The 13,913-nt window shown below is 47.0% G+C and overlaps 1 protein-coding gene across 7 annotated transcripts in view; it reads right to left on the bottom strand.

Moving 5' to 3' along the window:
* PALM (paralemmin) overlaps window positions 1-13,913 on the bottom strand; it is a 45,490-nt gene that overhangs the window by 15,319 nt on the left and 16,258 nt on the right. For 2 of the 7 annotated variants that reach the window (XM_061600679.1, XM_061600678.1), the window contains exon 2: window positions 5,030-5,078. Coding sequence is in view for 5 of the 7 variants with exons in the window: in XM_061600678.1 (XP_061456662.1) it covers window positions 5,030-5,078 (49 nt within the window). In the remaining 2 variants the exon portion in view is untranslated. Of the gene's footprint in view, window positions 1-5,029; window positions 5,079-10,751; window positions 10,829-10,880; window positions 10,900-13,913 lie in introns of those variants that run through there. The other 5 variants (XM_061600682.1, XM_061600681.1, XM_061600680.1 and 2 more) reach the window with 5 other exon arrangements.

Raw genomic sequence — 13,913 nt, 5'->3', positions numbered from 1 at the left:
CTAAAATTCCACAGACACTCCTCCTGTCTGCCCAGTGGAATTTTAATTTAATTAGGGTGGCTGGAAGGAGAGGGAAAGGTGAACAAGTGCATCGCTTGTTTGCACTACATTCTTGCCCTAGTCTCGAAAGGGAAATCAAGCATGAAGCAGCTCTGAAAGGGCACTTGGCCAGAGCGACGGCTGAATTTCTCTCCCAAAGGCAAGCAACGATGCATTCTCGCAAAGGGTAGGCCTGGCTGAAGGATCGCAAAAACCCCTTGAAGAGGTTGAGGTTGAGAATCTGCTTCCTGGATTTATGCTCCTGATTGACTTTGAGCTCAAGCACAATTGCCCAGCTTAAACTCCCTCACAGGGTTGTTGTAAAGTAGGGGTGTGTGGCAGGGAGAACCTCCAGCCTGCAGGTCAATCTTGGCACACCAGCGGTTCTAGTTTGGCTCACGAGGCCATTTTCCCCAAACCACACCCAATTGTCAGTCACTTGGCGTCACTCAGAGATGTCATCTGGTGGGCAGGGGGTGGGTGGGGTTCAATTCTACACTGGCAACACAGGCCAGTTCCGTGACAAGCACGAGTACGGGCAGCCAAGACAGCAGGATTTAACCCCTGTGCACTAGCTGATGGGGGGTTAAATCCTGCTCAGTTTGTCAGGATTCAGTGGAAACCCCTTTAAGCAGGACCTTTCTGCCTGCAAGGTGCTCCAAAGTCCCTTCGAGAGGAAGGGTGGGATATAAGTTTAATAAATAAATCAATTTTATTGTGCCCCCCCCAAAAAATCTGAAACTACTTCTATTACAGCCAATCAGGCATTGTGCTAACTATGTGGGGAACAGGCCCACAGACCCACATTTGCAACATATTGGCAGATGCTCATGCTGGATAAATTCTCCAATGGATTTTCACTGCTCCTGATTCTGATTTTTTAAAAATGTGATGCATGTTTATTTGCATGCGCCACCGATTGCAATTTGTGGGAGAAGTACAAACTTAAATAAGCACACCTATGGAGATAAAACGGCCAAATTAAATTTAAAAATATGAGGCCATTTGGAACTCCAGAGAGCCTCACAGTTGCCTGCCCCTAGAAATGTTGCAGTCTTTGCTTCTGCAAAGAGAAAAGCCATGTAAGAACAAGCTGAATGCTCTGGATGAGATGATAATAATGGGGGTGACTAAGTCTTTGTGCGAATCTCTGTAGAAAGAGAAAAAGAGCAACACAGGAACCAATCCTTTAGTTCTGCCCTTATGACACAGACATATACGATTTTGGAACAGGGCCCTAAAATAATCTTCCAGGAAGTGGGGCTGAAAGTAGAAAGGGCGTGGTTCAAACTGGCTGAGCCTCCCCAGATCACCCTAAATCAATTCCTCACCATTTCCCCCCAATTAATTCCCAACAGCTCCATCTCCAAACCATTTATGGCCCCCTGCCATCTCTTAATAGCACCTTGAATTAATTTACGTTTCCCTAGAGGAATATCCTACCCAGTAACCCAGATTGCCTAATTCAATTTCCGACAAATTCATCACCTATCCAGAAACACTCAGGGCACTTAGAAAAAGATTTGGGGTGCATGCCTCACAGATGGGGCAGCTGGTGCTCACTGGGCCTGGTGGTGGGGTGGAAGGCAGACAGCCCCAAAGTAGGCGGGGCCAAAGCCAATTCTGGTTTTGTCACATGGGTCCTAAAATATATACATATTCAGGTGTAAACAGGCCAGGCTAAGGAGTTCCGTCTTCAGCACATGAGGAAAGCTATGCAATGAAAGTGTGGGAACGCAACCAAGGATGCCCTCTCCTGGTCCTCCTCCTACCCCGGACTTCGGAGAGTGGTGGAACTACCACGCAGGGATGGGCGAATCTGTCAATTTCATTTTCACCATTTCTCTCTCTTCTTTCAATCTCAAGTTCAACTCTCCACATTTCCCCTTCCATAATGCATTGTGGTATGTTATTGTCACAAGATATATGCATTTTTATGCATGCTTTACCTTAACAGATGCATTTTTTGTACCCACAACTTGGAGAACTGGATGGCAACTTTCAAAGGAGTGCGATTTTTGAAGGAGGGCTGGGATTCAGTTTCTCATTTCTTTTTTCAATGTCAAGTTTGTATTGATTTGGAACTGCAAATGAGGTCGGCTTGCCTTTAAATGCAAACTGAATCGTGTTTTTCCCCTCTCCCTACTGTCAAGGGGGGCCCCCTCCGCTGATCTTAACATCCAAGAGAGTCTGAAGGGAAGGAAGTAGCTAGCATCTGTCCAGCTTCTCATTTTTCCGATCTTAAATTTAGTTCTCCACATCTCTGCAGCAGTTTTCAATTCTTTAAAAACAAATCCTCATGAGAATTCCTCAGAGTTTTAGCGCAAGTTTCTCCTAATAAATACATCTTTGTATGCCATTTGACTAACGCCCACACTTTTATTTTGCAATCAGTCTCCTAATACAATGCAGTTTTGTATTTTAATAATTTCACTAATATAGTCATTTTAATGCACACTTTCCATTAATGTATGCATTGTTGTAACTGCACTGCAAAATTCAGAAAAGTGCACATTTCAAAGGAGGGCTGTGTTTCGGTTCTCATATTGTTACAGAAACTGCAGATTCAAATTTTTAATTTTTTTAAAATGCGGACTGAATCAAGTTTCTCCTCCATGTCTAGAGGCACCTTTTGCCACTGGTGGAAAAAATAAATCCCTTTTTCGCATTGGTGGTGGTGGTGGTTGGGACAGTGTCGTTAGACCCCAGAAATGTCTTGATTCGAGGCACAGTGTGGAAACTAGATAGCTTTTCCTTGGCAGTGGCACCTCAGTTCAGCTCCTCAAAGCCATCGACTCGCTGCCAAGTGATGATCCGCTTTTCCTTCCTTTTCGGAAAGGGCTTCCAGGCAGCAACAATCACCTCCCTCTTTCTGAACTTTACCAGACCTCGGCCGAGACTCACACGCGTTGCTGCGGTTTCTCCGAGGACTGGAGAGGAGCCGGCTCGCGTCGTTTTGTCCAAGCTGTCTCACCCATGTCCTGAGCAGTGTTCCAGCTCTTCATTGCCTCCCAAACAATCTCCTCCTTTGTGTAGGCCTGTATCAAGCGAGGAGAGTCGGAAAGCTGGCATCTGTAGAGGACGCTTCAAGGTGCAGGCATCTAGCCAAGGCTGAAGCACCGCTGGGGGGATGTGCCTGAGACCAATTCCGAGCTAGATCCACCAAGCAGCTACCACGGCGTGGGAACAGCTGCAGCTGGGTGGCAGAGCATCTGGCTTGCATGCCGAAGGCTCCAGGTTCAATCCTCAATGGCATCTCTAGGTAGGGCTGGGAAGGTCCCCTGAGTTTGAAACCCTGGACAGCCACTGCCAGCCAGTGTGGACAATACTGAGCTACACGGACCAACAACCTGACTCCATGTAAGCCAGCTTCCAAGGTTCTTATGTAAACCAGCTCTTTACTGAGAAGCATGAGGACTGGAATCTTACTTTGTAGAGGAAGGGCCACAATCACAAACCCCTACAGACCCCCCCCTTCTTGTGGATTCGCCAGCAGGGCAAAATGACATCAGCCTAACAGAGGAGCGCAGTTCTTTCCTTGGGGGTGGCGGGGTCTAGGCAAGCAGCTATCTATCTATTTATGGCCCTGTTGGGCAGTTTCCCAAACATGCCATGGATTGTAACCTTGAGAGAGTTACAAGTGCTCAGCTTTGGAGGGACAGAGTCGCTCTCCTCCTCCCGCTCCGGCAAGTCTCTCTTGAACAATAGCAGCCTTCTCTGGTCCCTGACATAGACCCCTTTCTTCTCCGCCTTTAGAAGCTGGTGAAGTTACAGCATCAGCCGGATGCCAGTGCTCCCTGGCAAAGGGTCCCTCGGTAACCTGCTTCCTCCTGTTCTACAGGCGGCTTGAGGATGGAGTTTTACAGGGCAGCTCAATTGTGGAAGCCGTGCCGGCCCAGCGGACACCCCCTTTTCATCCTCATCCTTTTCACACCTCACGTCTGGAATTCTACCATTCAACGGAAGCTGGACAGGGACAGCGGGTGCCATTTGAGAAAGTGACATCCTCAAGTGACTGAACCAGCAATGCTGCCAGGGGTCAGTGCCAAGGGTTGGCATGGCCAGCCATCTGCTGACGGCCCACATCCCACCAGAGGGTGCACTGAGCCACTTGGACCTCCTGCAATGAGAAGCTAGACTCACTGAGGGACGTGGGCATCTTCTAGAGCTGACACTTGCTCACTGCTAACACCCTCCTCCTCCTCTGGACATCTCTCTGGATTTGGGAGATCTGAGTGTGCTGCTTTTGGGTTCAAAAGGGGAACCCATCATTTAAAAAAAATCCCAAAATTTGTAACAAGCACTATTCGTCGCTTCCCGCTCCTTAAGCATATCTTGCCTGCTCCTCTGTGAGTACAACACACTGACAACACACTGCCTCCCCTCAAAGCCATCTTGGATGTGAATGTGTGCAGCAGAACCATTCGAGTGTGGTTTCAAGTTTTCAGTTTAAAAATAATAATGAAATGGAAAGTCATCTACCCAAGACTGAAGTCACTCCAACCCCAGTTGTAAGGAATTACCAAGGGCCAAAACTACACGTATATTTTCATCTATTATACGATGCTTCCTCAGAGGAAGGTGTAGCCTAGTAGCTGGCATAGCAATGGGGCTGAGAATCCGCCACATATTATGTCCCTGGCTTCAAACCTTGTCTCTCCCATGACCTCCAAAAGGAGGGTGTTCCAGATTCGGGGCAGCACTTCTGTGCTACAGCCATTTGGACCTTCCTCTCCTCCGCCTCCATGTTCATCCTGCCTGGACTGACACTCTGGTAATGTCTTTCCACCTGGTGCTCGAATTGCTCACTCTCAGCCCTTTGACTCCTGCCCTTTGGGTCTCACCCTTTGACTCCTGCCCTTTGGGTCTCACCCTTTGGCTGGTGCCCTTTGGGTCACACCCTTGCCTGCACCAGCTTTTACACAGTACTTGGGGAGGTGGCATTATTATTATTAGGATGCAAAATTACCCAGTTAAGACAAAGACTTACCGCTATAGCCTGGAGTCTCTCCTGCTGAATTATACTTGTGTCGATGATCCTGGAAGAATGAGAAGAGAATAAGCAGGTGCAGAAACTCAATGCCGCTGCCCCCCCAGCCCCCCTCAAAGGATAGAACCATAGAGTAGTAGAGTTGGAAGGGGCCTATAAGGCCATCCAGTCCAACCCCCTGCGCAGTGCAGGAATCCAAATCAAAGCATTCCCGACAGGTGGCTGTCCAGCTGCCTCTTGAAGGCCTCCAGTGTCAGAGAGCCCACTACCTCTCTAGTAATTGGTTCCATTGTCATATGGCTCTACCAGTTAGGTTTTCCTGATGTCCAGTCGTAATCTGGCTTCCTGGATATAGTGGTGTCAGTGTCCCAATCACAAGGGTGTTTTTTTTAACAAGGCTCCCACTACCTATTCTAATAGCCATTGTTTTAGAAGGAAATATGGAGGGCACCCCTACCCCTTGCCTAAAACCCTTATTACAGGGGTCACCAGCGAGTGCCGTGGGTGCCCCCCTTCTGGTCACTTCTCCCCCCCCCAACAGAGAGACAGAAAAAGATAAGCCACACACATTTTGCTTTTCCAAGCCATCTGGACAAAAGATGGTTCTAGTAGAATAAATCTGAGCCCTGTGCAACCCATAGAGCTGAAAGAAAAGTGGGAAAGAGCGTCACTCTTCCCAGCTTCCTCCTTCAGCTCCTTGTACTTCACAAGGGAGAAGAAGGGAACCACCCCCATGACCAAGGAAGCAATGGAGGGGTCAGAGAATTTGGGGACAACAGGACATGTTCTCAAGGGGCACCTGTCACAGGTGCCACTGTCATGGGAGGACTCCTGGAGGAGGAGGAATGGGGCCCGGGGGAGGGGCCCAGTGGGCTGCAGCGGGAGGGGGATGAAAGAGGAGAAGGCTTCAGCAGCTTTGACAGTGATGGCTCCGCCCCCTTAGTTCCTGTTACCACGGAAGAAGCTGGCCCTTGTCCCGCCTCTCAGTCCACCACTTGTGGAATTGGCGGCTCAGCCAGAGGCGGGTCGGAAGGGCCAGCGGATGCGCAGTAGGGAGCAGACAGCACCACTTTTCAACCTGTTTGTAGAGGAGCTTGTTTGCTCATGGAGTCCATGTCAGAGGAGCCTTCCCCATGCAAACAGAAAAGCCCGACCTGAGCCCATGTAAACGGTTTCAAGGGGCATGTCCAATTGCTGCAACAATGTCTTAGCTTGAGCAGTCATGCCTAATTATGCTCTGTAGTGATGCAGAATCCTGTGTAACTGGTAAGCTGATCTATGAAACACTAAGCTGAGATTTCACATTAAACGGAGAAAAACACAGCAAAGAGCCTGAGTTTGAATCCAACGAGGCTGGCCAGGACAACCACATTGGCAACCCACTCCTCTTGTAAGGAGGAGTTGTTGCCTTACAGAGGGCTCCCTCTGAGTTTACTGACATTTGAGGAGGGCTCATCGTTGCCTTTACCAGGAGTATAGGTCTGTTTGGTTGTCCAAAGACGTGGTTGGGCGCTACATTTTATTGCTTGAATTTTGTATTTTTTGTCAACCTTTGTGAGCCATGGGACTCTTTGGGGCTGAAGAGCAGCATAGAAATAGTCTGCCTATTCCCACGCCCCTTCCTTATCTTGGGTACTGAGGATGCAGTCCTGCGCAAGCTTTGGGAAAGAAGTCACCCTGGACGCAGCAGGATTCATTTCTGTGTACGTCTGCACAGGAGCGTTCTGTTAGTGGCTCTGGGAGTAGGGATGGACCAATTTGCCAGCTTGGGTTTCTCTCACTTTCGAATTTCTCCAATTTAAATTCAGTTCTCCAGTTTTCTGCAGCAATTTAAGTTTTTTTTTTAAACCCTCATGGAAATTTCTCAGCATTTTAGTGCAAACTTCTCCTAACACATTTTCGCATGCCAATTACACATTTTTGTAAGCAAGTTTCCCTAACATAAAGCAATTTTCTACAGGATGCATGTATGCATTTTATACACATTTCCCCCAATATTTTTGTACATATTGTTTGGTTGGAGAAGAGCATCGCAGAATTCCAAGAAGCGCAAATTTAGAAGGATGGCTGTGTTTCAGACTGTGTACCGATTTGCAAAGTTTGAATGAGTCTGTTTCTCATTCAAATGCAAACAAAAGAGAATTTATCCTCCACCCCTTGCATAGACCTATTTGTTTGAAATTATCATTGTAAGATTATATCATTTTGATTCTGTTCCACTTCACTCACTTCCAAGCAACCTGTTTATTGAGCATTCATCCTCGTTCGTTTGCACACAGTCTGCAAGGAGTTTAGACAACGTTGACTATTTTTTGAGCATTCTTGCATTTGTGGGGAGGTTAGACAACATTGCACCCAAACTAGGGATGTGCTAGAATTAGGCCCAATTTGGATTTGGTAGCGAATTTCCATTAATTCAGTTATTCTCAATAGTTGAGGATCGGATTTTAATGTAGTGAATTTCCATGGCTAATTTTGAAAATGGACTATTTATAAAAAAAGCCACCTCTAAAATGTCAATTTTAGAATGATTTTATCAACATTTCCTTTAAAAACATCGATATTAATACTGATATTTTTCCAAACAGGAAACCTGCAGATCTCTAAACGCAGCGGCTAGTGGATAAAGAAGAAACTCAAATTGATGCCAGCCTGTTAGGTTGATGGAACGCTTCTGCCACCAGCCGATGGATCCCATCCTTAACCCACACACATGCTCTCTCCCATTTTCCAGTGGATTTTCCCATTTTCCTCACTGCAATTTTTTTTTAAAGGAAAGAAATGGATTTGTTGCACAAGAGCACCAAATCAGCTTCAATAGTGCAAACTGAGTTTGCTGGTATATGATTGAATCCCATCCAAAAATAGCAACAGTCTGGAAGCAGCCTTTGATTTAATTTCGAGCTTGCAGACACATACAGTCACCTGACAATCCTCATAGCTTCTCAGGGTACTAGCAACACCTTAGAAAATAAAAACCAATAGGCATAGAAACATAATCAATTTCAAGGCTGCCTTGTTAGCTACCAGGCCAAGTTCAAGGTTCTAGTTTTCAGAAACTACTGCACAAATGCAGAGAACTGGAAAACTGAGAAACTCAGACAACCAACATTGGCATTCCATCCCTACTGGCAGTCTACAGACCAGGTTGGGAATCCTTGGGCGACATGCAAGCAAGGATCTGGGCTCTATGGAGGTACATGGCCCAGAACTGGCTTCTCCACTTGTTCATTTCTACAATGAAGGAACAACTACGCAGGCTTCAAACGTACATAACATTAAAACAATAGTGCTGGATTTCAAAAGCAACAATGGGACCATCATCATCTTTTGGTCGTGCAAGAATGCACAAATCCATCAATTTTGCTTCTCCCTTCTCCCAATCTTCTGCACATCTCTGCAGCAATTTGATATTTTTAATTAAAAAACCCTCATGAAAATTGCTCAGGATTTTAGCACAAATTACTCCTGACACATTCATTTTTGTGTGCCGTTTTGACACACGCACACTTTTTCGCCAGCAATTTTTCCTTAAGGCGCTACATCTCTGTATGTTACTCTCACAACTCGATGCCTTTGTAGGTAGTTTTGTACACGTCGCTTGGTTGGAGAACGGCACAGCAAACTTCAGAGATGGGCGAATTTCAAAGGATGGCTGCATTTTGGTCCTCGTTTTGGAAAGTGCAGATTGAGTAGGTCCGCCTTTAAATGTGAACTGAACCAAACTTCCCCTCCATTCCTAGCTGTACGTGCCAAGGAAAAATTGGGGAGGGGTGCGTTTCTATGAAGGAGGGGAACTCATGGTATCTGACAATTAACTGACATGGCAGGCACACAGTAAAACCCGTTTCCTTCCCTGCCTCCTGACCCCTTCTTCACATCTTGTAGCTAAAAAAAGGGCACTTCCTCCTCTGTATTCTTCATCCCTTCCTCTGCTGCCTTGTGGGGGGAAGGGCTGCAGCTGAGGGGCAGAGCATCTGTTCTGCATGCAGAAGGTCCCCCTGCCTCAAACCCTGAAGAGCTGCTGCCAGTCCGTGTAGACCATGCTGACCTAGAGACTAACCCATGGCCTGACTCAGTGTAAGGCAGCGTCCAACTGTCCCATTAAATCAGCCCTTTATTCAGAACCATGAGGACTAGAATCTTACTTTATGTTGTGGGGAAGGGCCGTTGCTCACTGGAAGAGCATCCGCTTTGCAGTTTCAGTCCCCGATGGCATCTCCAGGGAGGGCTGACAATGGCTGCATGGAACCCCTGTGTTTAAAAAGTGGCACTATGCCACGAAACACCGGGGATGCCTCCCTTGGCTTCCTTTCTGGAAGCACCTGGTTGGAAACAGAATGCTGGTTTAGATGAACCTTTGGCTTGATCTAGTGGTCCTTATGACAATTGGATCACTTTTTAAAACAACAACAGGATAACTATCCATGTCCAGAGAAAGTCTATCTCAGAGGACCAGATGTTGGAGACCTCAAGAGGGAAGGCTGTGGGCTTTGTGTCCTCAGGCTTTCCATCGAGGCCTTTGATGGGCTCCCGTGGAAAACATGCTGGATCCCACAGAGAAGGGAAGTGGACTACTAGTGGTCCTTGAGCTTAATTCAGGTGGCCTGTGGGTTTGTGGTTGCAGATGGGAGACGGCACACCCACCACGTTGAATATCCATCTAGAGTTTTAGTTGTACAGCTTCTTTTAATTTTTACATTGGATTTCATTGCATTAAGATTTGAATTCCATGGAATGACAGTGGCTGCAACAGGCAGCAAAATCATCAGGTGGTCTGCCAAGACCTTCAGCAATTTCCAAGTGGCCTGGGGGGATGAAAGGTTTGGGAGCCCCCAGCATAGACCCACCTAGTCCAATCCTGTACAATCTTAAATTCAGTCCTCCACATTTCTGCAGCAATCTGCAGATTTTTCTTTTACAAAATCTGAGGAATTTCTCCTGGTAAACACATTTTTGTATGCAGTTCTGATGGAAATACCCATATTTTGCATGTAATTTCTCTTGATATAATGCATTTTTGTACGTTGTTTTCATTACTATTAATATTAATCCCAGTCTGCATCTGTGTTGGAATTGCTTTTAACATGTTCTTAAACCTTCTTTTTAAAAATGTTTTTAATCTTATATGTTTTGAAAGCTTTTTGTTTTGCTTTAATATCTTTTAAAGTTTTTTATGATGTTTTTGATGCTTTTGTTTGCTGTCCTGGGCTCATGCTGGGAGGAAGGGCAGGATATTAATCAAATAATAATAATAATAATAATATATGCATTTTTAAATGCACACTTTCATCTAATAAGATGCATCCTTGTAGATACCGCGCTGGTTGGAGAATTGTGTCGCCTAATTTGGAGAAGGGCAGATTTCGATGCATAGCTGTGTTTGGGTTCTGATATTATTTGGAAAGTGTGAATTAGATTCGGGTTTAAACGCAAACTGAATCGCATCTCTCCCCCATTGTGAGCGCTCTCCTGTACAATACCATGTTCTGTTCAGATTTGTCCGAGGCCTGCCAGATGCATTTAGAAATTAGCTCCACCGCCCCCTTCCGCTTTAGCAGGCTTCATCCGAGCTTCAGTTTCACTCAGCCCACTGGAGAGGCGGCCGCATCAGCCCTCTTGGAGACGTGCGCCAGAACAAACGCGGCCGCCTGAGCACACGCACACGCACACACACACACACACACAACACCTATCCTGTTAGTCACACTTGGCACCTCACCCCTCTTGTTCCAGCATTACCGCATGAGCCACGCGAAACAAAACTGCCGAACCAAAACAGCGGCGCACGAAGCCAAGCTTCCTCCATCAAAGTTTCCCCCTCCAATCTGCAATCGTTTTTTCCGCTGACCTTTGGCTCGCTGCGATCGTGAGAAGGATGGTGCTGCCAAAGACTCGCCGCTTGTTTAAAAGATCGCCCAGGGAGAGTCACATCTCAACTCCCTTCTCCCAGCAGGTGGTTTTTCATAAAGCTGCCGGGGTTGAGAAATCCTCTCCCTCCACCCACGCTTAGTCATCCGCCCGGATCAAGGGCCTCCACGGATTGAGGGAAACGAGTTTCTTTTGGAGCCAAGCAGGGGAAATGAAAGGAACTAAAGGAGTGCCTGAAGACAGAAAATTCAGGAACAGGTGGAACAATGACTGCCCCCTGGGGAAGGGGAGTGCGTGCACGAGCCCTTTGCCTCCCAATGGAGAGATGGGGCAAAGAGACCCCTTTGTGAGAGATGAAACAATGGTTGTTCCCACCAGGAAAGGGTGTGTGTGCAAGAGCCCTTTTCCCCCAAGAAGAGGTGGGGAATTGGAGCCCTTTGCCCCTAGATAGAGATGGGGAGAAAAAGCCCTTTGTTCCAAGGTACAGACAGGGGAAGAGATCTCTTTGTCTCTAAGACAGATGGGAAAGAGAGGCCTTTGACCATGGGGAAGATATGAGGAAAGAGCCCTTTGCCCCAGCTCTGCTTTTGAGAAAGTGGCATAAATGCTATACGTTTGTGATATTGTCCTGGGAACCAAGGACATTGTGCTGAGGGTAAAACTTCCAGGTGTCTGTCCTTTTTGAGATTTGCATCTCCAGGATGGCCTCCTTTGTCTTCCTAATATTTTTGTATGTTATTTTCACAAATATGTTCATTTTTATGCACCTTTCTCCATAAAACACACGTTTTTGTAAAGACTTTTTGGGTAGAGAACTGCATAGGGCCTTTTCGGTGGCTGCCCCTATGCTCTGGAACTCCCTCCCTAGGGAGGCAAGAATGGCCTCCTCTGTGCAGTCTTTCCGCCGACAGCTAAAGACTTTTTTCTTCTGGCAGGCCTTTGGAACTGAAGGTTTTAAGGGTAGTGACTGAAGAGGATGCTGTATGTTATTGTTTTACTTGTATGCTCCAAAAGGGGTTGCAGTATTTTATGAGTATTTGTAATTGGTTTTAACATCTTAATAGTTTAATCCTGTTTTAATGCTGATTTTATATGTTTATATGTTTTATATTTTTAGAGGTTCTTAATGATGTGTACTTGTTTTTATCTGGAAGCCGCCTTGAGTTCCAGTTTGGAAAAAGGGCGGGGTATAAATAAAGATAATAATGATAATGATAATGATAATCACCAAATTCAGGTAAGCGCAAATTTCAAAGGATGGCTGCGTCTCTCACTTTCCGAAGCACCACAAGAACTGAATTCGGTAGGTTCACCTTTAAATGCGATCTGAATCAAGTTTCTTTCCCATCCTTAGCTGTGAGCCTGTCTAAATCACTCATTCAACAATGGCATGAACGACATCGGCAAGAGGGGGAAGGCACCTATAAGACCTGCTGCTGAGCACAGCTACGCCCACCCTCCCTCCCTCCCTCCCCTCCTCTCTGCCTTGCACCTCTGGGTGTATTTATCTGTGAGATAAGACTCATCTTCAGGCCACCTCCTTGCCGTCTCCATTCCCCCAGAGCATCCGCGTTGCCTGGCTAATCTCCGTTGCCATGGCAACATCATCTGAAGCACCCACCTCCTCGCTCTCCAGCCATTATAAATTACGGCTAAGTGGCTTCTTTGCAGAGCCGAGAAGGGGCTGGCCAGCTTCTGCCCTCCTGGTGGTGGTGGTGGTGGTGGTGTTGAGTGGGGAAATGAGAAGGAGCCTGCCTTCTGCTGCATCCAGATCCCAGCCCTGTCGACAACAGTGAGGGGGTGCATGTCTGTCTGGCACGGTGGCCAGGGAGTTGCCCACTTGGGCATATAGGGCATATGTCCACACAACATAGGAAGTGGACCTTTATTGTGGCAAGCACTGATCCTTTGGAATTCTTAGGTAACAGACAGGCGCCATCTCTGTTATCTTTCCGGCACCTACTGGAGACCGTCCTCTTTCAACGTGCCTTTTAAGCTGAGACCTTTTCCCAGTCTGCCTCTGTGCTGGAATTGCTTTTCAATTCGTTTTTAAAGAAGTTTTGTTTTAATATATTTTAAAGTCTGTTTGCCACCCTGGGCTCCTCCTGGGAGGAAGGGAGGGATATAACTTTAATAAATAATTACAACTCGCCAACCTCAGCCTGCCCTCTGCCAGCCCCCACCTGCCTGTCTTCTTACCCACAACCAAGTCCAGGGGTGGCCACAGCTGCCCTTGTCAATGGGCAACTAACAATATTGCCCTTGTCGGACTCAGCCAGGGAGGAGGAGGGGGCAAAGCTAGCCTGAGTTGGCTCCGCCTCTCACTGGCTCTGGCCCCACCTACTGTTGGGCTCCTTGCCTTCCACCCCACCAACCCCAAATGGCACCAACCACCACTGTCCACAGCGATCAGCATTGGAAAGAAGCTCTGGAAGGGATTGGTATGTTTGTTTTATCATGGACAGCTAGTTCACATGTGAAAGGGCAGGAGGAAGAGTCTACATCACAGGACAGGTGGCATTATATAGGCAGGACCCAGAACTCAAACCCAGGACCACAGTGAGGGCCTAAACCTTCCTCTTGGCTAAAAGAGGGCACTCCATGGGAACTAGCCAATGCCAGCTTTCTCCAGTCTGGTGCCCTCCCTTTGTCCCAAAGAAAACTGCATCTCCTCTGGAGCAGCATGCCCCAGAGCATGTACAGAAGGCACCCACTACCTTGCAGGGCAGAGCTTTGACAGAGCCAGCACCTCTTTCAAACAAATCCCAGAATATCTAGATGCAGCCTGAAAAAATATTTTGGTCTCTCTCCCAAAACAGACAATTCCACTCAGGTGACAAGCGAAATATTTCCCCCGAGTGCTGATGTGGGGCGTTTTATTTTTTCCCCATGATGCAAGGGAAAGGCTGAGTGACCCTTTGTCTCCACACCCCTAACGCGGAACAATAATATTTGTCTGCCTGGCTGGGGCTTTTCTCATTATATCATCTCCAGTCGTGGCGGTGGAGAGTGC

Source organism: Rhineura floridana, chromosome 18 (genome assembly GCF_030035675.1).
Source record: "Rhineura floridana isolate rRhiFlo1 chromosome 18, rRhiFlo1.hap2, whole genome shotgun sequence".
Lineage (NCBI taxonomy): Eukaryota > Metazoa > Chordata > Lepidosauria > Squamata > Rhineuridae > Rhineura > Rhineura floridana.
The sequence above is the reverse complement of the archived record's forward strand: the minus strand, read 5'-3'. Positions and strand labels throughout refer to the sequence as shown.